Here is a 26,428-nt window from a genome sequence, read left to right on the forward strand (position 1 = left end):
TATCTATCTATCTATCTATCTATCTATCTATCTATCTATCTATCTATCTATCTGTTTATTTATTTATTAGCTCTGTTGGTCTCCTTCTGGAACTCCAGTCCACTCCAGGTCTCCCCTTCGTTATAAGCTTCCCTGCACTCTGCCCAAAAGTTGGCTAATAGTCTCAGCATCTGCTTTGATAACCTGCTGGGTAGAGTCTTTCAGAGGCCCTCTGTGGTAGGCTCCTGTCTTGTTCCCTGTTTGCCCTTCTGAATGAGGTTTCTGCCTCTTTCCTGGGATCCTTCTTGTTGTTTAGATTCTTTAAGACTGTAGATTTTAGTAGGTTTATCCTGTATTATATGTCTAATATCCACATATAAGTGAGTATAAACCAAATGTGTTTTTCTGCTTCTGGGTTACCTCACTCATGATGATCTTTTCTAGATCCCACCATTTACCTGCAAATTTCATTACTTCCTTGTGTTTAATTGCTGAGTAGAATTCCATTGTGTAAATGTACCACAATTTCTGTATCTATTCCTTGGTTGAGGGAAATTTGTGCTTGAATATTAATTGAGAAGTTTCAGATTACACAATATCCAATTTAAAACTTAAAAATAAACTAATAGTTTGAAGTTATTGGGTAAATAAAAAAAGAGGTTGTCAAGTTGATGGTTTGACTGTAGCAACATTTTAATATTAAAATTATTGCCAACATTAGCCTTCAAGTGAGGCTAGTTTAAATTCTAGTTTAAAATTAAAGGCAGTTGAGCAGTCTTTTATACCATTTTATTGAGTTTAATTATATTGGATCTAAAGTATTTACCATTGCCAATACTTTATGATTACTATTGTGTTGAAAGCACATTTAGAAATATTGAGTATCTACTGAGATTACATAGAATAAGAATTGAAGAGGCATGAATAGTTATTACTTATTCACCATTTATTTATCTGTAATATATATATTGGGTTTTTAGAGAAACATGTACAAGAACAGTTATCATTACCATGCTAGATAATTTTGAAAAGTATATTCTGAGGTATACGTATAAAGATAATTTAACTCATGTTGATGATAATTTTTTTGTTGTTGTTTTAGAGTAACAGTAACATACATACTCAAAGATTTTGACCTATTTCTGTTTCCATTTCAGCAGGAAAAAAGTCAAGAAGGTTCAAGAATCAAAGGTAAGAAATGAATATTTTAAAATTATCTTTCAAATGTTAAATAAAAATGAAGTGATACCATCTTGGAAATATAGTTAAAAATAAGCATAATTCACAATCTGAAATGTAATTTTAACATCACTTGAGCCTCTGGGGACTCCATGTGGCCCAGAAATCCCTCTGTTGAGAAAGTGTTTGTCCGCAGGACTCTCTGGTGTTCTCAGCATAATTTTCTGTTTTCTATACTGTCCACATAAATTCCCTGTCCAAGCACTGTCCCTAAGATTTAGTGTTCTGTCACATCTATAAATAGACAAATGACACTTTTCAAAATACGTCCTATGGAGAACTGAGATTTTGGCCATTGACATCTTACCTTATTTATATGTAAAATATTGAAGATATCAGTTAATAATTTTAAATTTGTAATAACACAGAATGAAATGTGTCTAGTTAAGAAAAAGAAGAATTTCATACAGATGCATTCTTTGTTTTGCTGTTCATTTATTGTTACAAGAAGTTACTCTTTCTGGCTGTAGGCTTTTAACAAAAGGATGCTTCTTGAAAATAATGAGGAAAAATACAGTGTTTTCTAGGGTTAATTCTTATGGCTTCTCCATTTTTTTTCTTTTTTTCCTTTTATTTATTTATTTATTTATTTATTTATTTTATTGATTACAATTTATTCACTTTATATCCCAGCTGTACCCTGTTCCTCATCCTCTCCCAATCTCACTTTCCTTCCTTCTTCCCCTCCCATGCCCCTCTCCAAGTCTACTGATAGGGGAGGCCCTCCTCCCCTTCCCTCTGACCATAGTCTATCAGGTCTCATCAAGACTGACTGCACTGTCTTCCTCTGTGGCCTGGCAAGGCTGCTACCCTCTCATAGAGAGATGATCAAAGAGGTAGCCACTGAGTTCATGTCAGCGACAGTACCTATTCCCCTTACTAGGGAACCCATTTGGACACTGAGCTGCCATGGATTATAACTGTTGAGGGGTTCTAGGTTATATCCATAAATGGTCTTTGATTGGAGTATCAGTCTCAGAAAAGACCCCTGTGCCCAGATGTTTTAGTTCTGTTGCTCTCCTTGTGGAGCTCCTGTCCCCTCCAGGTCTATCTCTCCCTTTTTTCATAAGATCTTTGTGCTCTGCCCAAATTTTGACTATGAGTCTTCAGCAACCCTAATTATGACAGAGCGCTAATATCCAAAATATATAAAGAACTCAAGAAATTAAAAGCAACAAAGCAAGTAATACAATTAAAATATACGGTACAGAGCAAAACAGAGAATTCTCAATAGAGTCTTTCAGAGACCTTTCAGAGTCTTTCAGAAATGCTCAGTGTCCTTAGTTATCAGGGAAATACAAATCAAAACGACCCTGAAATTTCACCTTATACCCATCAGAATGGCTAAGATCAAAAACTCAAGTGACAACACATGCTAGAGAGGATGTGGAGAAAGGGGAACACTCTTCCATAGCTGGTGGGAATGTAAACTTATACAACCACATTGGAAATCAATCTGGTGTTTTCTCAGACAATTAGGAATAGTGCTATCTCAAGAACCAGCTATACCAATCCTAGGCTTGTATCCAAAATATGCTCAAGTACACAACAAGGACATTTGCTCAACCATGTTTGTAGCAGCTTTAGTCATAGTAGTCAGAATCAGGACACAACCCACATGTCCCTCAACTGAGGAATGGATACAGAAATTGTGGTACATTTACACAATGGAATACTACTCAGTAATTAAAAACAAGGAAATCATGAAATTTGCAGGCAAATGGTGGGATCTAGGAAAGATCATCCTGAGTGAGGTATCCCAGAAGCAGAAAGACACACATGGTATATACTCACTTATAAGTGGATATTAGCCATATAATATAGGACAAACATACTAAAATCTGTACACCTAAAGAAGCTAAGCAAGAAGGAGGACCAGAGGGAAGATGATCAATCCCCATTCAGAAAGGCAAAGAGGCTGGACATCAGAAGAAGGAGAAAACAGGAAACCGGGCAGGAGCCTGCCACAGAGAGCCTTTGAAAGACTCTACCAAGCAGTGTGTGGACTCTCCATTTATACGTTGGTTTTTAGTTTATATTTGAGATTTTATTCTACCTCTCTGTTCCCTGAAACATTCCAGATTAATCATTACTATGAAGTAAATTACAAGTGTGCTCTTTTCTTCCTTATTTCTTGCATATGTTGAATTTTTTAAGAGATATAAAAATTTACAACTAACAAATAAATGAACTAACATCTGATCCTGACATGACAGAAAGACAGTCATCTCCTGAGCATCTTTAGATTATGAAACTTCTTAAACTTTTTTTTTTTTTTTAGAAAGGATTAATTTGGGACAGTTCACTCAGGATAATCCTTTCCAGTTCCCACCATTTACCTGCAAATTTCATGATTTCCTCATTTTTTATTGCTGAGTAATATTCCATTGTGTAGATGTACCACAACTTCTGCATCCATTCTTCAGTTGAGGGGCATCTGGGCTGTTTCCAGCTTCTGGCTATTACAAATAAAGCTGCTACAAACATGGTTGAGCAAATGTCCTTATTGTGTACTTGAGCCTCTTTTGGGTATATGCCTAGGAGTGGTATGGCTGGATCTTGAGGAAGCGCTATTCCTAGTTGTCTGAGAAATGGCCAGATTGATTTCCAGAGTGGTTGTACAAGTTTACATTCTCACCAGCACAAGGTATATACTCACCCATATAGACATGTAATATAGGATAAACCTACTAAAATCTGTACATCTAAAGAAAGTAATCAAGAGAGAGGACCCTGACTAAAATGCTCAATCCCCATCCCTAAAGGCAAAGAGGAAGGACATCAGAAGAAGAAGAAAACAGGAAACCAGCTAGGAACCTGCCACAGAGGGCTTCTGAAAAGCTCTGCCCTGTAGACTTTCAAAGCAGACACTGAGACTTATGGCCAACTGTTGGGCAGTGTGGATGGAATCTTATGTAAGAAGTGGGAAATAGTAAGATCTGGAGAGGACAGGAACTCCACAAGGAGAGCAACAAAACCAGAAAATTTGAACACAGTGGTCTTCCCAGAGACTCATACTCCAACCAAGTAACAGGCATGGAGAAAACCTAGAACCCCTGCACAGATGTAGCCCATGGCAGTTTAGTGTCCAAGTGGATTCCATAGTAATGGGAAGAGGGACTGCCTCTGACATAATCTGATTGGCCTGCTCTTTGATCACCTCCCCCTGAGGGGGGAGCAGCCTTACCAGGCCACGGAAAATGACAATACAGCCACTCTTGATGAGATCTGATAGAATAAGATCAGAAGGAAGAAGAGGAGGACCTCCCCTATCAGTGGACTTGGGGAAGGGCATGCATGAAGAAGGGGAAGGGAGGGTGGGTTCTGGAGGGGGGGAGGGAGGGGCTTATGGGGGGATACAAAGTGAATCAAGTGTAATTAATAAAAAACGACAATAAAAAGAAAAAAAACCGAAAATGTTAATTTATTTTATTTCTTTTTTTTGAATTTTATTTTTTTCTTATCAGTTACATTTTATTAACTCTGTATCCCAGCAGTGTCCCGATCCCTCATTCCCTCCCAGTCCCTCCCTCCCTCATCTCCACCCTGCCCCTTGCCAAGTCCACTAATAGGGGGGACCTCTTCCCCATTCATCTGATCCTTTTTTTATCAGGTATCCTCAGGACTGGCTGCAAAGCTCTCCTCTGTGGCCTAACAGGACTGCTCCTCCCTTGGGGGGTGGGGAGGCCAATGAGCCAGTCATTGAGTTCCTGTTAGAAATAGTCCTTGTTCCCCTCACTATGGGAAACCAATTGGTTACTGAGCTACCATAGGCTACATCTGAGCTGAGGTTCTAGGTTATATCCATACATGGTCCTTGGTTGAATGTCAGTCTCAGAAAAGACCCTGTGCCCAGATATATTTGGTCCTTGTGGAGCTCCTATCCTTTCCCCATCAGACTAACTCCCCTCCTTTCTTATGATTCCCTGTACTCTGCCAAAGGTTTGGTCATGAGTCTTTGCTTTGAAAACACTGCTAGCTAGCTATGGCTGCTTTTCTGGCATGTGTGTCTGTGCACCATGTGTATGTCCGGTAGTCATGAACAACAGAGGACTGTGTCAGAGGCCTGGGCACTGGAGTTTCAGGTGGTTGTAAGCCACCACGTAGGTGCTGAGAACCCACCCAGGTGTTCTGGATGAAATCTTTTGCTCTTTACTACTGAACCAACTCTCAAGGTCAATGCTGCTTCTAAATAACAAGTCTAAATGCACTTCAACAGCTGGTTACTACTATAATATTTTCTGTTTCTGTATACATTAATAAGTGGTAAAATTGATGTGTGTGTGTGGTGGGGGCGCGTAGGTGTGTAAGTGTGTGTGTGTGATACATTCCATTCAAACAGATTACATAAGATTGTCAACTCAGGCACTTCCAAACTAACTAAATTAAGTGTTGGCAATAAGAAGTGTGGGATATTTTGACTGTGAAATTGTTATCCACATTTATGCCGCAACACTAATGCTAGATTTAAAGTGCATACTTTTGGGTTGCAAACTGAGAATCTGTGTTCTAAGATGTGCTGTCTGATATGTATTCAAATGATGTGGATTTATGGCATACTGATTGCTTCTTTTCCTGCCACGAAGAGCTCCAGTGTGTCAGGTTATCATTAAATCACATTTGTAGCTTTGTTGTTGAAGCAGAAATAAGTTTAGTGAAACATTCTTCTTGATGTCTTATTACCCTGGACATATAAATCACATGATCTCAAGTAGAAATTATGTTTTGCAAGCATTGTCTGGGAACATGTTTTAACAGTATAATAAAATTTTTGAGATGATATTTGTCAGATCTTCCCCTGTTCTTAGCTAACATATGATTCAAAACTCACAAACACAGGATTTTTTTTTTAATTACTGACTTGTATGTAACTGAGAGATGAATTGTGACACCAGAACTTGCTTATTTCTGCTAGAAGGACTGCTGCTTCCTTGGGTATGGGAATAATGTCATCTTCTGAAGAATATTTTTCTAATATCAATATTAAAGAAAACAAAAGCAAACAACACAGCGTGACGCCATTGCTTATCAGAAATTGTTAAACAATTTTGGAAATTAAATACAAAATGGTTCTTAGAGACTAAAGATTGTAATTTAGTGTATATTTTTGTCACTTATTTTCATCCAGTAGTTCTGTAGACTTCCTGAGTCAAAGCTAATCTCATTTACTCAAACAAATTTAATACATAGAATTAAGTCCAGAGAAAGGCTTTAATCTAATTTCCTGTAATTTTGCCTGGTTTTGCGCATAGCAAGTACCCCAACTTAATGATTCTAACTTAATGTTTCCAGTCGTTGTCAATAAACAAATTACGTTTTCATGTACATAGAAAGAAATTTTGAAATGCCTGTAAGCTTTTAGCTGTATAACAGCTTTATATTTATAAAATATGATCTCCCTTAGAAATATTCTGAAAAAATGTTTAATATATCCTAAAATTATGTGTTTATATAACTTAACTGAGAAAAGGCATTTCATTGAATTGTAAATAATTTTAGTGTATAAATTTCCTATACGTAGTAAGTTAGGGGTTGGATCCACATTTAATTTCTACTTTGTGAGGTTTACAATAGTTTAATAGAGTCTTTCTTACTTGAAATTGTGCTGAAGATTACAGTAAGGAGATGAAGACAGAGCTGTGTAAGTCTGTTGCAGTCAGACTATCTATTACACTCTTTCACGTGGATGTTATGTTTATCGCATATTAGCACATCATATATTCCATTGAAATCCGCTAAGGATTATAAAAATACTGTTAGGAATTAACTCATTTTCAATATTATTCTAAAATAAATCAGTTAAAACTTTCCAGTTTTCTCACAGAAGAGCTTAATTTTATTATTTATCTACTCATTTCAAAATAAATGTTTCCTTAGACCAAAGTGGTAACACAACATTTTGAATAAAATGTAATATTTACACTTTACACTGCTACCAACTTGACAATGCTTTAGATTGCTGAAATCATTTAAAACGCCTGTTGAAATATTTATGGGGAGTTTGAATGTGCTAATGTGTTGGTGAAACTTTGAACATAATCTTTGCTTTTGCTCTGTGAATAAAAGACTAAGTACCCACCCATAACAGTGAAGTTATGGCTCTCAGAATGAGCTCCCTTTCTCGTCTTTTTAATTAACACACTGTTCTTCTCATTAAGAAAGGATAAAGTATGTACTCCTTCTGCAGCTAGCTGTGTTTCGGTTAATCTAATATCCTACAGTGCAGAGACCCTGAGCCCTAAGTTACTGTTGTGGGAGGTGTGATTATTTGTTAAACTATTAATACATGTCCGACACTGTGCTGAACTATTTGTCCCATGACATCATTCTAATCCTCAACCGAATATTATTAAATATGCCTTAGTGTTCAAAAATTATAAAATATTGAAAAATCACATCAAGAGTAAATGATTTATATCAATGTCATGATACTAGCTTTATTCTAATTAAATTCCAATGTATTTAACTAATTATTAATTTTATATCGGGAAATTTGATATGTTTAATTAGAAATGTTTTTTTCTATATTTAAATTGAAAGAATGAAGTTTACTGTTTTTTGTTATTGTTTTCTTTATGCCACAGTTGCAAATATCGTCCAACATGTAATTCAATTTTTCCAAAGACTCGGCAATTCAGTGAATAAAAACATACAGTATACTGAGTAGGCTTTATTTATATATTTAGGAGCATATATGTATATACATATATGTATGTAACAAAAAAATTAAAAAATAAGCAAAAAAAAGTAAAAGAACAAGGAGAGTATATAAGACTGTTTGACGGGAAGAAAAGAAAAAGGATGTATTTATATTCCAATCTTTTAAAAATTCTATTTTAAAATAACACTAATAAAATGCAGCATAATCTTATTCTAGAGATCTATTTATTTGTCTTGTGCTGACAAAACAAACTATATTTTGCAGTCTTTAACAAGCAACTTAACTGGCTTATGTACAATTCCTTTTTTATGGTAAATATTATCTCATGGTAAGAAAATACTTGACACATTTGAAATTTTAGATCATACAATTCAATAAAAGCTTTGGATAATTTTATCCATCCTCCAAAGCACTGTAATTCTTAAAAGGCTTTCTATTAGAATTTTTTTGCTACGTATCTCACCAAAACAGCCTAAGGAAGAATGGGATTGTTTTGACTCACAGTTAGATTGTAAATCCATAATGGTTAAGAATGTATGGTGACCAAAGTATGAAGCCACTGGTCAAATTTTATTTCCAGTCAAGAAGCAAAGAGTGATGAATGTTGCTACTCAGCTTAATTTCTCCTTTTTATTTAGGGCAGAACCCAAACCTATAAGATGTAATATCCACATTTATGGAATATCTACCCATTTCATTTAACATATATGTATTATATATAATATTATATATATAATAAAAATACTGAGGAAGACATCTTAAGATAACACTGAGTCTGATCATGCTCCCACATTGGTGGAAACACAAGTACACTTACACACATACATACCTCACAATCACAGTTGGTACACACACACACACACATGTTTGAAAGAATATTAATCATGTTTGTAGGGACATTGAGAGGACCTGAGAAGTCTGAAGAGAGAAAACATGCTCAAAATACATTGTATGAAAAAAATAAATAAAAATATTCATCAAAATATGTTGTTACACTTTTAAATGATCCTGACTCGTGCCATCCTGCAACATTAACCTAGAAGCTAAGCATTCTTTTCTATAAAATGACTTTATTATTTTTTTGAATGACTATATGATTGCCAGTAGAAGACAATCCAAAAGCAACTAATCAAGTTTCTTACTTATGCCGAAAACAGGTCATTTTACTTTATGTTAAACTCATTGCCTATTTTTGTATCCATTTTGCATACATAATGTAGCTTCCCAAAGCTTTCAATAAATCATGTCATCCAAAACATCATTTATTTTAGTTTCAAAGCAAGTTATGTTGCAGATCCTTGCCCACCGAGAGACAGTGCAATGTAAAAGATGACAAAACAAAGCAGGATTGGAGATGTTGAGAAAATAGATTCCAAATATCATCATTTCTCAATAATTTAATGAATCATATAAAAATAATATTTTGATATTTAAGTCAGCATTTTTGTGATTCAATACATTTTAAACCATATACTGCCATAGCAACATTGGTGTTTCCTTTCTAAAGTAAAACTACTTTTTAAGAGCTTAATAACAAGCTAAGTGACTTTAGCAAAGATTTTATTTTAAAACGTGTTTAAGTCTTTTGATATAGTTATGTAGCTAATATTTCAAAAAAAAAACCTAGTCCATAGTAGTTGTTTCATATATTTAGTGTTAAGAAATAAACTTCCAATGAATAATTTTAAAATATTAATTAATTACACTTTATTCACTTTGTATCCCCCCATAATTTTTTGGAAGAATATTTTCTAAAATGTTCATGTGGCTGAATGTTTGAATTTTGTGTTGTGCAAAAATCCCAGCTTTATAGGTGAAAGAAAAAAACTCTACAGCCAATTACCCATTTTGCTTTCTTATTTTACTTTGACACTTCAGGCACATTAAAATGACTAAAAAAAAGTGTATTATCTCCTGATTTTAGAATATCTGTTTATTTTTTTCTTGTCCAAGAACTTAAAATTTAATATCATCAATTTTAGATGTTTTGTGGGGTGTCTGAGTTTCGATGAAAAGAAATTAGATGTTATATTGAAATGTGATATTATATTTAATGTTTTCTCTGCTGTTAATTACATATTTTTTGTCAAGCTATTGCAGCTTGTGTAGTTTATGACACAGTCTGCCAATACATAACAATATCCCTTTAAAAATTATAATACATTCCTATTACTGTGCTTTATGTGGATATTTAAAGTCATACATAATATGAATAGTGACCAAATTTATACCTTTACACAAAAATGATAACTTTCTGAAATGATTGTTGCATTTATCCTAATGCACAAGAATACTTTAACGCCCATGTGGTTCAAATATGCATCATACACCTGCAAGGTTTCTCCATGCTCTTATAGCATGCTTACCTTTCTTTCATCACATATTTCAAGTGTCTAAGTTAATCAAGTGTCTCCCTCCTTGTTACCCACCTTCCAGGAAACTGCGGTCATGATTCATAGCATTAGTGTAATTGAGCTCACATTCTGAGAAAGGCTGATTCCTGCTGCATTCTTCAATTATTTATCCTTTTGTGAAGCCCTCTGCATTATCTCTTCTCACTGTTAATGTAAATATGCCAAGGGATGCTGGGCTAAAGATTAAATGGGGGTAAAGCATTTGTCTTTTTGACCCATTTGAATAAAATGAAATGCTCTTAGATTCTATGGGTTATTATACACATATTATTAAACATATACTTTGAACTCATTTTTAATATATTCATGTTTGATGGATGATCTTGGCAGTGTGAGTGGATTTAGGATACAACTCTGGGTGCCTCCGTGGGGATGTCAGAAAGGAGTAACTGAAGTGAGAAGTTGGCCCCGACTATGGGTGGTACCCTCCAAACAGCATCACAGATGGAGCAGGGTCCAAGGGAAATGGTGTGTGCACAGGTCTGCTTTTGCCTCATCTTGCTGGGCAAGCTCATTTATCTCTGTAGACTTTTACCAGCAGAAAGCTCCAGTTTTTTCAGTCTCATTGTATGGCGTTGATGTATCAGTGGAGTTGATGTATCAGTGAATCTATTCAGTTGTGAGCCGTTTAGCCCTGCATCTAGACTAAAGAAACATTCAGATTCTCGGACTGAGTAATGACTGGATTGTCAAATTTTTTGACACACAGATGATTACTGTGAACCAAGTAAACTAAGTCTATTTTGTAAACTAAGCCAATAATCCCCTTTTATGACATTCGTTTTTTGTGAACTTTTATTTATTTTTTATTTTTTTATAATTTATTCATCTTTTATCCTGATTCTAGGACTATCCCTCATCTCTTCCCTGTCCCACCCTTTCTCCTTCTTTCTCCTTATTCCCCTCCCCTAGTCCACAGAAAGGGGGAGCCCTCCTCCCCTGCCATCTGACCCTAGCCTATCAAATCTCATCAGGACTGCCTCCTTCCTCTTCCTCAGTGGCTTGGCAAGGCAGTCCCACCCACCAGGGGAAAGTGATCAAAGAGTGGGCAATAGAATCCATGTCAAAGCCAGCCCCTGCTCCCTTTACTAGGGCACCCACATGGAAACTGACCTATCTAAAGGCTAGTTTTTTTAGAGAATCCTGTTTAATAAAAATGTTAGAAACATACTTGTGACAAAAGCATATATTCATAAAAATATAAAAATTAAAGAACAAGTCATATTAACTTTTATGCTATTTAATTATTTTATTTATTGTGTTTCAATTTGAATAGTTCAGGAAGCCCATGTACTTTTAAAGAAAAAAGGTTGGCGAGAGGGGATGTAACAAAGATAGAGAAGGAGAAATGTGGTATAATTATATTTTAATTAAACTGTATTAAAATACCTGGAGAGGATAGGAGCTCCACAGGGAGCAACAGAACCAAAATATCTGGGCACAAGGGTCTTTTCTGAGACTGATACTCCAACCAAGGACCATTCATGAAAGTAACCTAGAACCCCTGCTCAGATGTAGCCCATGGAAGCTCAGCATGCAAGTGGGTTTCCTAGTAACGGGGACAGGGAGGGACTGTCTCTGACTTGAACTCAGTGGTGGACTCTTTGACCATCCCCACCCCCCTGGAGGGCGGGAGCAGCCTTACCAGGGCACAGAGGAAAACAATGTAGCCAGTCCTGATGAGACCTGATAAGCTAGGGTCAGAAGGAAGGGGAGGAGGACCTTCCCTATCAGTGGATTTGAAGAGGGGAATGGGAGGAGATGAGGGAGTGAGGGTGGGGTTGCGAAGGAATGAGGAAGAGGGCTACAGCTGGGATACAAAGTGAATAAACTGTAATTAATATAAAAAATAATTATATTGGACTTCCTTGGTCATTGGGAAAGAGTCCAGGAAGCAGGCTCACATACAATGCTCATGTAGACAACCAGAAACACATTCATTTTTCAGGTACATGACAAAAATAAGTTTGACCAATTCAGTATAGGAACACAATGTAAGAAATTATTAAGTCAGACATAAGGATGGTTCATGTCACTCTTTCAAACTTAGATGCTGAACATCAGCTATTTTTCTTTTTTCAAGACAGGGATTCTCTCTGTTGTCTTGGCTATCCTGGACTGACTTTGTATACCAGGCTGGCCTCAGACTCACAGAGATGTGCCTGCCTCTGGCTCTCAGAGTGCTGGGATCACAGCTGGGCACTGTCACACCTGGCTAAGCTATTCTTTAAGATAGCAACGGTTACTAGAGTACAGTAATGAGGCAAAGAGGAAAAATTATTCTTCAGTTAAGCTTAGAGTAGTGATCCTTGAAAATGAATTCACAACACAGAAGAGTTAGCATTTCCATAAAGGAACTAAACTGTTCTCAAAAGAACAGGCAGGTTTTCTTGTATACCATGATAACCATGACCAAATCTCTTTATTTTATCCTGGACTCTTCCCACTGTCTCAGAATCATGTCAAATTTACTAATTTCATAATTCATGCAAGTCCACTAAGGACTCCGTTCATACTGCTGGCCATGTTTATTTTTCATTTTATCATCTAAACAGGATTAGCAACAAGGTCCTGCACAGTAAGCCTGAGAGCACACACTAGTCTATCTTAGCATTACTACTGAAGATACCATGATTTTTGAACTTCAATAGAGTAAGTGTTGCAATTACCATACAATTTACCGTTTTCCCAAGAGCAATGCAGGATATTATCTTTCAATTTTCAATAGCTACTTCTTAAAATTTTCTCTTTAAGAGTGTTGGCATAAAAAGCTTTTGTAATATGCATTTGTTTTAATAACATGCTAGCATATACTATAAAATACATTTTGGTAGTGTCTATGTTACCATATACTCTTTAAATAATATCTCTTATGCAGTAATGGTGTCTTTGTTTTTGGTGCTGTAGATGAAAGTCAAAGCCTTTCATATGTCCCGAGCATTCTAATGTTGAATTACATTCCTACACCAACATAGGTACAACCGTGAGCGATAGCCTGTGATTTGCTTTCTTTGTCTTTTTTCCAAAACGTGTTGTGCTGACTACTTACCAATACCTTACCACACATCACAAACTATTTTGCTAACTTATTTAAAACTTGTCAGAATGCTGCCTGAAGTGGGGAAGATTTTACATGCCCTTTTCTGATTCTTCAAAGGAAAGCCTATTACCTAAGGCTTCCTGTGATAGTTTCCCAGTCTTTATTCTAATATCTAAGTACTTAATCCATTTTTGGTATTTTATTTTAGGTGTCAAGATACAGGAGTGTATTTTCATTCTTGTCCATGCAATGTTCAACTTTCTCAGTATCATTTATTGGAAAAAACATCTTCTGCAATTTGTGTTTGTGTCACATTTCTGAAACTTCAGCTGGTGATAGGTAAATAGGGTTACTGCTAATCTTGTTCTGTTTTATCACTGTTGTTTAGGAAAGAACAGTGCTGTTTTGATTTTTTTTTTTAATTCTGTAATTTATTTTGAACTCAGGTAATGTAATGTTTCTAATTTTTTCCCCCAGATGGCCTTAGAACCTAGAATTCAAACTTAAAGTTATTCCTTTCAGTGCTATCTAGAACATTCTGAATGATGAAAGACAGTATAGTGAGATTGTAATTACTTTGAGTAGTGAGGACATAGTAAGGACATAAGCAGAGCTGGCTGTAACTGCTGAGCCAAGCATGAGCCTGTCAGCAGCTATCAACTGTCAGTAGTTCCTCAGTTAGGGGTGGGAGCTCATGATCACCTCCACTTTCTTGCTAAGATTTTGTCTGAGGCAGGTGTTCTAGGTTCTAGCCAAACCACTGTGAAATCATATGTGTGAGATCCCTTTTGTGTTTAAAATGCTAACGCAGTGTTTTGCTGTAGTTATATTCCATTTCTAACTTACAGTCTTCCCACCCTTTTTCTGCAATGGTCCCTGAGCTTCAGAAGAAGGGGGCATGATAGAGACACCAAGTTAGGGTTGATCCCTCCATAATCTCATATTTTCTGCACACTGACCACTTGTGGGACTTTTTTTTTTTCTCTGTGTGCTTCATGCTTTTTTTTTTTTTCTTTTTTCACATTTTTTGGGGGGACTTTTTTTAAAGTCACCATTGACTGCAACAAGAAGTTTCTCTGATGAGCATTGAGAAATGCACTAATCTACTTTTACAGAAAGAAACCACTAGAATTGATTTAACACTGTGCCCATTTGGCAGAGTCTGTTCACACTAGGGTCTCTGACCTATGTGGCAACAGTTTCTTGCCCTGATGATGGTACCACGCACAGCTTCTGTCTTGTATGGCTGACCGTAAATTCTGTCAGAAAGCAGTTGGTTATGCGCATAATGTTTATGACGCTGTTGCATCAGCAGCCATATGTTACGAGCCCACCATTTTTGTAGCTCGCAGGATTTACAGATAGATAAAAATGATGATGACTTTTCTCCTATCGTGCATGTAGAACCCTCCAGCGCTACAATTATCCAATAGGGACAGAGCTTCCAGGTCCCTAGCCTGTTCTATGAATCAAGTATAGGTTGTCTTCGGGAGGGCCTGACTTTACATAAGGTCTTATTCTCTAGTTCTGTAGGATAAAACAAGTGCAATGACCATACCTAATAATGCTCCTGGGTCTACAGGATTTTACTGACCAACTGTTCTAAAGGTAGAAACCACTACCTTCTTATTTGAGCTTTGTATTTGATAATCTCTGGTGTCTCCTTTCTCCCCAATTCACCTTAGAATTTCACTGATTTGGACATGTTGATTTTTATCCTAGTTTTAATTATTTATCTATTTATCATGATCTTTTTTTTCCCCCTAAGCATTCACGGTTGTCTTTCTTCCTCCTCTTTATACAATTCCTTAGTGTAGCTTCCGTAATGCTTGGGTAGTGGCTGTTCATTTACTTTGAACTTATGTTTGAAATTCTTATTTTCTGACTGACTTTAAAGGATATCTCAGCTACATTTAATAATGTCCATTGCTAGTTACTTATTTTGTGGGCTTGAACTACTGAATTCTATAATTTCCTAGTTTCCAGTGCTTCTGAAGGATGTCTTCAGAAGAGATTCTGACACATTTGCTATGTATTTCTTCATCACAGGCATGTAAGTATTCTTACTGTCTGCTTCAAAAAATACATGTATATATATGTACATACATACATACAATTGCTGGCTATTAACTTCTCTGGAGTTTAAACAGGTTAGATTAGATTGGATTGACTTGCTGTGCAAGATCCCCTCCTCCCATAGATGTTTCCAACATTCAGTCTGTGCTAACTGGTCAGGACGATACATTCCTTGTGATCACACATCTTCCACATGTGCTGAGTGGTGGTCCTTTCTATCCATGTGTCAGATCTAGCATGCACATTTGCTTTCACAGCTGGATAGTCTTCTTTTACTGACACAAGGTGTCTTTCTGCATTCTTTGACCAGAGACATTTACATATGCTAAGTTTACAATCAAGTGTGCTTATGCTGGATTTTCATTCAGCTTTTCTATCTCAGACCAGCTTACACATTTCAAGTGGGGCAAACTTACTCAAGGAGTAGATTCTGCAGATGGCTGCCTGGCTACTGACCAGGCAAACTTTTTCTGAGGGTATTTTTTCAGGGCCTGAATTGATGGTTATTGACTGTGGCTTCCGCTGATAGAGGTGAACTGAGGGGCCAGAATTAAATTGCTGGCCGCGGGCTAGTGCTGATAGTTTCCTTGAAGGGGCTGACAACTACCATGTATGTGGGGGCTAAGTCTGTTGGTTCCTAGGGAGTGCTTCCACTGATTGTGGGAAGTAAGCGGGGGCTGACAGCAACTATGTAAACAGGGCTAGGGCTGTGGCTCCTAGCAACTGCTTCCAATTGTGCAAGTATCTAAAAAGAAAAGGAAAGGAGAGAAAAAGTTCACACACACACACACACAAACACACTCTTGACGATGAAATAAGACAAACTCTAGCAGGTAGTTTCCAACAAGCTTCTTTTCTTTATTTAGCTTCTCTTACAGGCTTCTATTTTACACACATATATATCCACACACACATACATAGATACCTACATACATACACAGTCACATATTGGGGGAATGAAGCAAACTCCAAAGAGTGAGGACCAACCCAACCTTACAACACATACACCATGGTGGATGGAACAAGCTTCAGAGACAAAGTTCCAAACCACACTTTTACTCTTTTCTCCACAGCTTATGTATCCCAGCAAGATCTTTCAGGCAGTAAAAAAAAAAAAAAAAAAAAAAAAAAAAAATCACACTGCGGTTACATTCTATTTTCCTTAAAGTGAGTGATTACAATGGGTATACCTAAGAAAAAACATGTTTCCCAATGCCTTCACATGATCAAATGTTTTACGTATTTTGTGTGGAAAACAAATATGAAAAGCAAGTTTTTTTCCAAGAACCCATAAATGTTTGTAACTAAACAACTTGTGATAAATTAACAAGGTGAGCAAGCAAGGTGATTTCTCAGCCAGCTTTTCTTTACTGGCAGGCTGCAGTTTGTGGTTACAAAGAAAGAATCAATCATCTTAAAAAGTAATCTTATAGAAGCTTTTCAGTTCCATGAAGTCCCATTTATTGATTGTTATTCTTAGAGCCTGTGCTCTTGGTGTTGTGTTCAGGAAGTTGTCTTCTGTGCCAATGAGCTCATGGCTCTTTCCCCGCTTTTTCTTCTAACAGGTTTAGTATGTCTGTTTTTTTTTTTTTTAATACTTTTTATTTTAATTTTTATTAATTACACTTTATTCACTTTGTATCCACCCTGTACCTCCCTCCCTTCTCCACGCCCAATCCGACCCTCCCTTCCCCTTCTCCATGGATGCCCCTCCCCAAGTTCACAGATAGGGGAGGTCCTCCTCTTCTTCTTTCTGAACCTAATGTATTAGGACTCATCAGGAGTGGATGCATTGTCTTCCTCTGTGGCCTGGCAAGGCTGCTCCCTCCTCAGGGGGAGGTGATCAAAGAGCAGGCCAATCAGTTAATGTCAGAAACAGTCCCTGATCCCATTACTATGGAACCTACTTGGACATTGAACTGCCATCGTCTACATCTGTGCAGGGGTTCTAGGTTATCTACATGCATAGTCCTTGGTTGGAGTATCAGTCTCAGGGAAGACCCCTGTGTGCAGATTTTTTGGTTCTGTTGCTCTTCTTGTGGAGCTCCTGTCCTCTCCAGGTTTTACTATTTACCACTTCTTTCATAAGATTCCCTGCACTCTGCCCAAAGGTTTGCTGTAAGTCTCAGCATCTGCTTTGATATGCTGCAAGGTATAGCCCTTCAGAGGCCCTCTGTGGCAGGCTCCTACCCCTGTTTCCTGTATTCTCCTTCTTCTGATGTCCCTCTTCTTTGCCTTTCTGAATGTGGATTCAGCATTTTATCCAGAGTCCTTCTTCTTGATTAGTTTCATTAGGTGTACAGACTTTAATAGATTTATCCTATATTGTATGTCTAAAATCCACTTATGAGTGAGTATATATCCTGTGTGTCTTTCTGCTTCTGGGATAGCTCACTCAGGATGATCTTTTCTAGTTCCCACCATCTACTTACAAATTTCATGATTTTTCTTGCTGAGTAATATTCCATTGTGTAGATGTACCACAATTTCTGTATTCATTGCTCAACTGAGGGGCATCTGGGCTGTTTCCAGCTTCTGGTTATTACAAATAAAGCTTCTACAAACATGGTTGAGCAGGTGTCCTTGTTGTATACTTCAGCATATTTTGGATATATGCCTAGGAGTGGTATAGCTGGATCTTGAGGAAGCGCTATGCCTAATTGTCTGAGAAAGCACCAGATTGGTTTCCAGAGTGGTTGTCCAAATTTACATTCCCGCTAGCAGTGGAGTAGGATTGCCCTTTCTCCACAACCTCTCCAGCATGTGTTGTCATTTGAGTTTTTGATCTTAGCTATTCTGATGGTTGTAAAGTGAAATTTCAGGGTCGTTTTGATTTGCATTTCCTTGATGGCTAATGAGGTTGAACATTTCTTTAAGTGTTCCTCTGCCATTCTATATTCCTCTATTGAGAATTCTCTGTTTAGCTCTGTACCTTGTTTTTTAATTGGATTACTTGATTTATTGAGGTTTAACTTCTTGAGTTGTTTATATATACTGGATATTAGCCCTCTGTCAGATATAGGATTGGTGAAGATATTTTCCCAATCTGTGGGCAGTCATTTTGTTCTGATGACGGTGTCCTTTGCTTTACAGAAGATTTTCAAGTTTCATGAGGTCCCATTTATTGATTGTTGATCTTAGAGTCTGTGCTGTTGGTGTTCTGTTCAGGAAGTTGTCTCCTGTGCCAATTAGTTCAAGGTTCTTTCCCAGTTTTTCTTCTAACAGGTTTAGTGTGTCTGGTTTTATATTGAGGTCTTTGATCCACTTGGACTTTAGTTTTGTGCAGGGTGATAAATATGGATTTATTTGCATTTTTCTACATGTAGACATCCAGTTAGACCATCACAATTTGTTGAAGATGCTATCTTTTATTTCCCATTGTAAGGTTTTGGTATCTATGTCAAAAATCAGGTGTCCATAAGTGTGTGGGTTTATTTCTGGGTCTTCTATTCAATTCCTTTGATCCACCAGTCAGTTTCTATGCCGGTACCATGCAGTTTTTATTACTGTTGCTCTATAGTACAGCTTGAGATCAGGGATGGAGATATCTCCAAAAGATCTTTTATTGAAGATGACCGTTTTAGCAATTCTGGATTTCTTGTTATTCCATATGAAGTTAAGAATTTTCCTTCAAGGTTTGTAAAGAATTGTGATGGTAATTTTATGGGAATTGCATTGAGTCTGTAGATTGCGTTGGGTAAGATGGCCATTTTTACTAGGTTAATCCTGCCAAGCCATGAGGAGAGATCTTTCCCTCTTCTGATATTCTGATATCTTCTTTTAATTCTTTCTTCAGAGACTGGATTTTTTTTTTTTTTCATACAAGTCCTTGACTTGTTTGTTTAGCGTCACATCAAGGTACTTTATGTCATTTGTGGCTATTGTGAAGGGTGTTGTTTCCTTAATTTTTTTCTCAGCCATTTGTCTTTTGTATACAGGAGGGCTATTGATTTTTTTTTTTTTTTGAGTTAATTTTGTATCCAGCCACTTTGCTGTCCTCAGAACAAAACAACAGCTTACAGATTGGGAAAGGATCTTCACCAATCCTATATCTGACAGAGGGTTAATATCCAGTATTATGTTTAACTCAAGAAGTTAAACAGCAAAAAATCAAATAACCCAGTTAAAAATTGGTTACAGAGATAGAGGAATATTGAATGGCAGAGAAACACTTAAAGAAATGTTCAACACCCTTAGCTATGAGGGAAATGCAAATCAAAACAACCCTGAGATTTCACCTTATACCCATCAGAATGGCCAAGATCAAAAACTCGAGTGACAACACATGCTGGAGAGGTTGTGGAGAAAAGGGGAGCCCTCCTCCACTGCTGGTGGGAATTTAAACTTGTACACCCACTTCAGAAATCAGTCTGGTGCTTTCTCAGACATTTAGGAATGGTGCTCCCTCAAGATCCAAGTATACTTCACCTAGGCATAAATCCAAAAGACATATGAATGTGATCCATCTTTCACAGTGTGCTGTTTAACATGGTTCCATTTTCTCTTGCCTTTCTTGCGTCTTTCCTCCTTCTGCAGTCATGAACCAGATGCTTTCTTTAAAATTCACAGGTAATAAATACTGCAGTCCTATTTGTCTGAACTCTATATTTCACCACCTACCAATTATTTTTGTCTACCATATGACTTTATCCATAAGATCTTCTTCCCTTAATCCTAGTTAATCGTAAGAAGAACTTGTCAGAGTATTGATTTACATAGGAAATCATATATGTATTCATTTCTTATATGTTCGATACAGAATAAGCTTGTCTTATGAAGTTCAAGGAAGATAAAAGAGGTGACAATGTATGACATAATACTTAGCATATCAACTGGAATGTAATAGCTGCTGATAAAATCTGAATCTAATTTCAGATTATATCTATATGTTCTATATATTTGCATAATTATAGTATATGTGAAATATGTATAATTTAAATATTTCTATAAAATCATACAGAAACAAAATCTGTTAAAAATAAGATAATATATTTCTTAATACATATGTATATAAGCAAAATTATAAAATCGACTCTCTAATATTTGAAAGCTTCTGTTTTATAATATATACATTATCTCATGTTCAAAGAAACACTATTTATAAATGGTTAAAGTCAAGACTTAAATCTCCATATAATTTTTAATACACAGCAAGTGTCATTTTCACAAAAGTTACATAAAAATATTTGTGAATAGTTCATGAAGCATAAATAAGCTTCTGAGATTGAGATGGCCAGCCGCCAGTACACAGAAGGCTTTAAGTACCAGCTGGAGGCCTTCAAGGAGCATATGTGTAACTGAACCAATCTGTACATGGAGAACGTCACGAAGAATATGAGGAGGAAGCAAGAAGTGGCAGGAAGAGGCAGCTTGCACATAGTGTAGGGGCAGCAGTTCATCCCTGAATAACACCGCGGCAGTTCGATGTGCAGAACGTGCAGACACTCTGTGCCCCAAGGAAAATGGCTTCCACTGCTGCTACATACCACATGTAGTGCTTCGTTGTCTCTGGCATCTTGGTCCCCAACTCTACGTCCTGTAAGGCCAAATAGGGGAAAGAAGCTGTCTGGAGTTTCATTCCTGTGACCTTTCCCCAAGGCTGAGGGCAACAAAGACAAGACTTTGTCCCCAACCACTGCTACCACAGGACTGCAGACCTCTTTATCCCATCTTTAAAAACAAAACAGACTCTTGGTCTCTGGTCATTGTCGCACAGCCTAGGAGCCTGGCCCATGCCTCCACTCCTTTGGACCCATCCCCAACCTCTGTCCAATTCTCTGTTTGAGTCAAGGGTTTTGCCCTTCTGCATCTGTCTGAACATCTTATCTTGCTCTCCTACTGTCCTACACATAATGCTGTGTAATGTATACTCACAAGTAACCATAAGCCTACAAAGAACAAATGCTATCTGCCTGACTGGCTCTTTGGCCTCCCCACCCCCCAAGGGAGGAGCAGTCCTGTTAGGCCACAGAGATGAGCTTTGCAGCCAGTCCTGAAGATACCTGATAAAACAGGATCAGATGAATGGGGAGGAGGTTCCACCTATTAGTGGACTTGGCAAGGGGCACGGTGGAGATGAGGGAGGGAGGGACTGGGAGGGAATGAGGGATCTGGACACAGCTGGGATACAGAGTTAATAAAATGTAACTGATAAGAAAAAAATAAAATTAAAAAAAAGAAATAAAAAAAAAAGAAGCTGTGCAGGTACTGAATGCAGGCTGAGAACCACCATTAGAAAATGTTGTTTATATATGCTGGATATTAGCCTTCTGTCAGATGTAGAGTTGGTGAAGATCTTTTCCCAATCTGTAGCCTGGCATTTTGTTTTGTTGACAGTGTCCTTTGCTTCACAGAAGATTTTCAGCATGAGGTCCCATTTATTGATTGTTGCTCTTAGAGCCTGTGCTGTTGGTGTTTAGTTCAGGAAATTGTCTTCTGTGCCAATGAGTTCAAGGCTCTTCCCCACTTTTCTTCTAACAGGTTTAGTGTGTCTGGTTTTAGGTTGAGGTCTTTGATCCACTTGGACTTTAGTTTTGTGCAGGGTGATAAGTATGGATCTATTTTCATTTTTTATTAAATTTTTATTTTATTTTTATTTTTTTATTTTTTATTTTTTTTAAATCTTTTATTATTATTATTATTTTTTATTAATTACACTTTATTCATTTTGTATCCCCCCATAAGCCCCTCTCTCCTCCCCTGCTGATCCCACCCTCCCTCCCCTTTCTGCATGCATGCCACTCCCCAAGTCCACTGATAGGGGAGGTTCTCCTCTTCTTTCTGATCTTAGTCTATCAGTTCTCATCAAAAGTGGCTGCATTGTCCTCTACTGTGGCCTGGTAAGGCTGCTCCCCCCTCAGGGGGAAAAGGCAAAGAGGATGGGCATCAGAAGAAAACGAAAATAGGAAACAACCTCGGAACCCGCTACAGAGGGCCTCTGAAAGCCAGAAGAAAACAGGAAACAACCTTGAAACCTGCCACAGAGGGCCTCTGAAAGCTTCTGCAGTATAGACTGTCAAAGCAGATGCTGAGCCTGATGGCCAACTGATGGGCAGAGTGAATGGAATTTTATGTAAGAAGTGGGAAATAGTAAGAGCTGGAGGGAACGGGAACTCCACAAGCAGAGCAACAGAACAAGATAATTTGAACACAGGGAACTTCCCAGAGACTCATACTCCAACCAAGGACTATTCGTGGAGATGACCTGGAACCCCTGCACAGATGTAGCCCATGGCAGTTCAGTGTCCAAGTGGGTTACATAGTAATGGGAAGAGGGACTGCCTCTGAAATTTTTATTTTTTATATTAATTAGTTTATTCACTTTGTATCCCAGCTGTAGATCCCTCCCTCCTCCTCACTCAATCCTACCTTCCTTCCCTCATATCCTCCTATGCCCCTCTCCAAGTCCATGGATATTGGAGTTCCTCCTCTCTTTCCACCTGACTCTTGCTTATGGGGTCTTTTTACATGTAGATATCCAGTTAGACCAGCACCATTTGTTGAAGATGCTGTCTTTTTTCCATTGTATGGTTTTGGCTTCTTTGTCAAAAACAAGCATCCGTAGGTATGTGGGTTTATTTCTGGATCTTTAATTTGATTCCATTGATCCACCAGTCTGTTTCTTTGCTAGTCCTATGCAGTTTTTTTTTTTTATTACTATTCCTCTATAATACAGATTGAGATTAGGAGTGGCGATATCTCCAGAAGATCTTTTATTGTACAGGGTTGTACAATAAACCAAGTAATACAATTAAAAAATTCGAAGCAGCCTTACCATTCCACAGAGGTAGACAAAGAAGCCAGTCCTAGTGAAACCTGATAGACTAGGGTCAGATGAAAGGGGGGGGGGACCTCCCTTATCATTGAACTGGGGAAGGGGCATAGAAGAAGAAGGAGGGAGGGTGGGATTGGGAGAGAATCGGGGAGGGGGCAACAGCTGGGTTACAAAGTGAATAAACTGTAATTAATAAAAATAAAATAAAATAATTCAAAAAATGGGGTACAGAGCTAAACAGAGAATTCTCAACAGAGGAATATCAGATGGCAAGGAAACTCTCAAAGATATGCTCAGTGTCCTTAGTTATCCGGGAAATGCAAATCAAAATGACCCTGAGATGTCACCTCACACCCATCATAATGGCAAAGATCAAGAACTCAAGGGACAATAAATATGGAGAAAAGGAAACCCTACTCCATTGGTTGTGGGAATATAAACTTGTACAACCACTTTGGAAATCAATCTGGCACTTCCTCAGAAAATTAGGAATATATCCCAAAATTAGGGCATATGTCCAAAAGATGCTCAACCATACAATGAGGACATTTTTCTCAACTATGTTCAAAGCAGCTTTGTTCTTGATAGCCAGAATCTGGAAACAACTTTGATGTCCCTTAAACGAAGAATGGATACAGAAATTGTGGTACATTTACACAATGGAATATTGCTCAATATTTTTTAAAAAAGGAAACTTATAAAATTTGCAGGCAAATGGATGGAAGTAGAAAAGATCCTGAGTGAGGTATCCCAGTAGCAGAAAGGCACACATGGTATATACTCACTTATAAGTGGATATTAGACATATAGTATAGGATAAACTAAAATCCAGAGTCCTAAAGCAGTTAAACAGCCAGGAGGACCCTAGGGAACAGGCTTAATCATCGTTTAGAAGGGCAAACAGGATAGACATCAGAAGTAGGAGAAGACATGGAACAAGAAAGGAGCCTGCCACAGAGGGCCTCTGAAAGACTCTACCCAGCAGGGTTTTGAAGCAGATGGTGAGTCATAGTCATACTTTAGGCAGAGTTCAGGGAATCTTATGGAACAAAGGGGAGATGGAAAGACCTAGAGGGGACAGGAGCTCCACAAGGAGACCAATGGAGCCAAAAAACTGGGGTCCATGGGGACCTGCAGAGACTGATGCACCAACCAAGCACCATGCATGAAGAGGACTGACTTAGACCCTCTGCTCCAATATAGACGATAGGCAGCTCAGTCTTGATGTGGGTACCCTAGTAAGGAGAGCAGGGGCTGTCTCTTACATGGACTCTGTTGCCTGCTCTTTGATCACTTCTCCTCAGTGTAGGGGGTAGGCATTGCCAGGCCACAGAGGAAGAAGTTGAAGCTGTCTTGATAAACTTGATAGGCTGGGGTCAAATGGTAGGGAAGGAGGGCTCCCCTCTCCGTTTTTGAGAAATAGGGGAGGGGTATGGGGTAAAGAGGGAGGGGCATAGGAAGAACAAGGAGGGAGGGTGGGACCTGGAGAAGATGATGAGGTAGAGGCTTACAATCAGGATGTAAAGTGAATAAATTATAAAAAAATTAAATTAAAAGAGTAACAAAACAAACAAAATCATTGCGATCTAATTTCCTGGGACAACACTAAGCCAAAAACTATACAGGCCCCAGTTTCCCTTGGGACTGCTTCCTTGCGAGGACAGGCCAGCCAAAGTAGTGGATACCAGATCTACTGAAACAAGGACGTCTGGGAGAATCCCTGAAGCCTGGAATTAATGAGTTAGGAGAATGGATGAAGGAAGTTGCAACAAACAGGCAGCTTAGTATTGGTAGAAGCTTAGAGGAAAGGTTACACGTGGAAAAACAATGGCTTACACGGGATTAAATCACATTTTGGGAAACTTGGGGTCTATAACTTCCTGTGAACATGCGGCATGTATCATCTTGCTCTTTCAGTCTTTATCATCTTGTAGCTCTTCTTGGCCCCATTATCCAATACCTGTATTATGCTGATTCACTGAAAGGTGTGCTGGGAGCGAGAAAGCACACAAATGGCACAAAAGCCTAGAGAATCTCTAGTTGTCTACCTAAGTTACTCTTCAGAATGGTGATGGAAAGTAGGGTTGGGCTGACAGAATCTGTTGCAAATTTCTCTCAGTGTCTGCAACCTAGGGTCACCTCCTAGCCACAAATAACATTCACCATATTTTGATGTGCTGAATCTGGGCATATCAAATACTGTTTTATCATGGTAAAAGCTCATACATTATTTTATGTCTCAGCTATCAGGTAAAATTGTAGCAGTTTTCTATAGTTGTACAATCTTTCTATACCAAAGCTCAGTGCTTTGCATTTTGGTAAATTCAAAGCCAAAACAATCAGGGTCAATAGTAAGAACAGTTTTTATCACCTGTAGGTAGGGAAGCTCAGGGAATCAGCCCAAAGCAACACTCTCAGCCAGCAAAATGATTTTACTGGGGAAGCCTGTCCATATTATAAGAAAATGCACTTTGCAGCCTTTCATATGTGTGAGCATGCTCATATTTCAGATGTCAGCTGCTGATCAGTTTAATTAAGATTGGAGTTAATAAAAAAAATGTGACAGATTGGAATCATTTTGAGTAATGAAGATCTTAAACTTTTTTTTTATAGAATCCTCACTATTTAAATTTATAAATTTTGGAATGCAAGTAAAAACATTTACTTAGTTAGAAATAGTGAGATATATTTAAACCACTTTAGTATAACTATAACAATATTATTATTTATTAAAGATGAAGGCAAAATTGTATATTAATGTGATGTGCTCATTTTTATATAAGGAATCATTCTTAGCTAAATATTGATACTGCAAAATATCTTCTTCAGCGTTTTCCTGAAAAAAGTAACGTCCTGGTTTTATTCTTGCCGATATCATGTTGCATAAGTACATGGTAGAGGAAGGCAGAAGTTGCTTTGAGGTTTGTTACATCACAGACTCTACAGCTCTCCCTAATCTAGGAAATCAGGCCATGCTCTCTGCAGCTGTTAGGCCCCAGCTGTGAAAGTTCTCAGTGGGAAGTGGGGAGCATCAAACGTGTTCCCTCTGTCGTGTAAGATAAATTTATTTTTAGTCCTACCAATTACCTATCTTCTTGGCATGTACATCACATGGTGCTGAACTTAACACATATTTCTGAAAGCTGGATAAGTCAGGGGTTTCCTTTTTTCTGGGATTTCTCTGAACAACTTTTTTTTCTTCCTTCCTTCCTTCCTTCCTTCCTTCCTTCCTTCCTTCCTTCCTT

General features: G+C 37.8%; 1 protein-coding gene across 1 annotated transcript in view; it reads left to right on the plus strand.

The window, feature by feature from the left end:
• The window catches only part of Fstl5 (follistatin like 5), a 687,984-nt gene that overhangs the window by 129,067 nt on the left and 532,489 nt on the right, over positions 1 to 26,428 (plus strand). The window contains exon 3 of the mRNA XM_055596667.1: positions 1,137 to 1,170. Coding sequence (XP_055452642.1) covers positions 1,137 to 1,170 — 34 coding nt within the window. The remainder of the gene's footprint in view (positions 1 to 1,136; positions 1,171 to 26,428) is intronic.

The sequence above is a fragment of the Psammomys obesus genome, unplaced genomic scaffold (genome assembly GCF_907164565.1).
Source record: "Psammomys obesus unplaced genomic scaffold, mPsaObe1.curated_primary_1811, whole genome shotgun sequence".
Taxonomy (NCBI): Eukaryota; Metazoa; Chordata; class Mammalia; order Rodentia; family Muridae; genus Psammomys; species Psammomys obesus.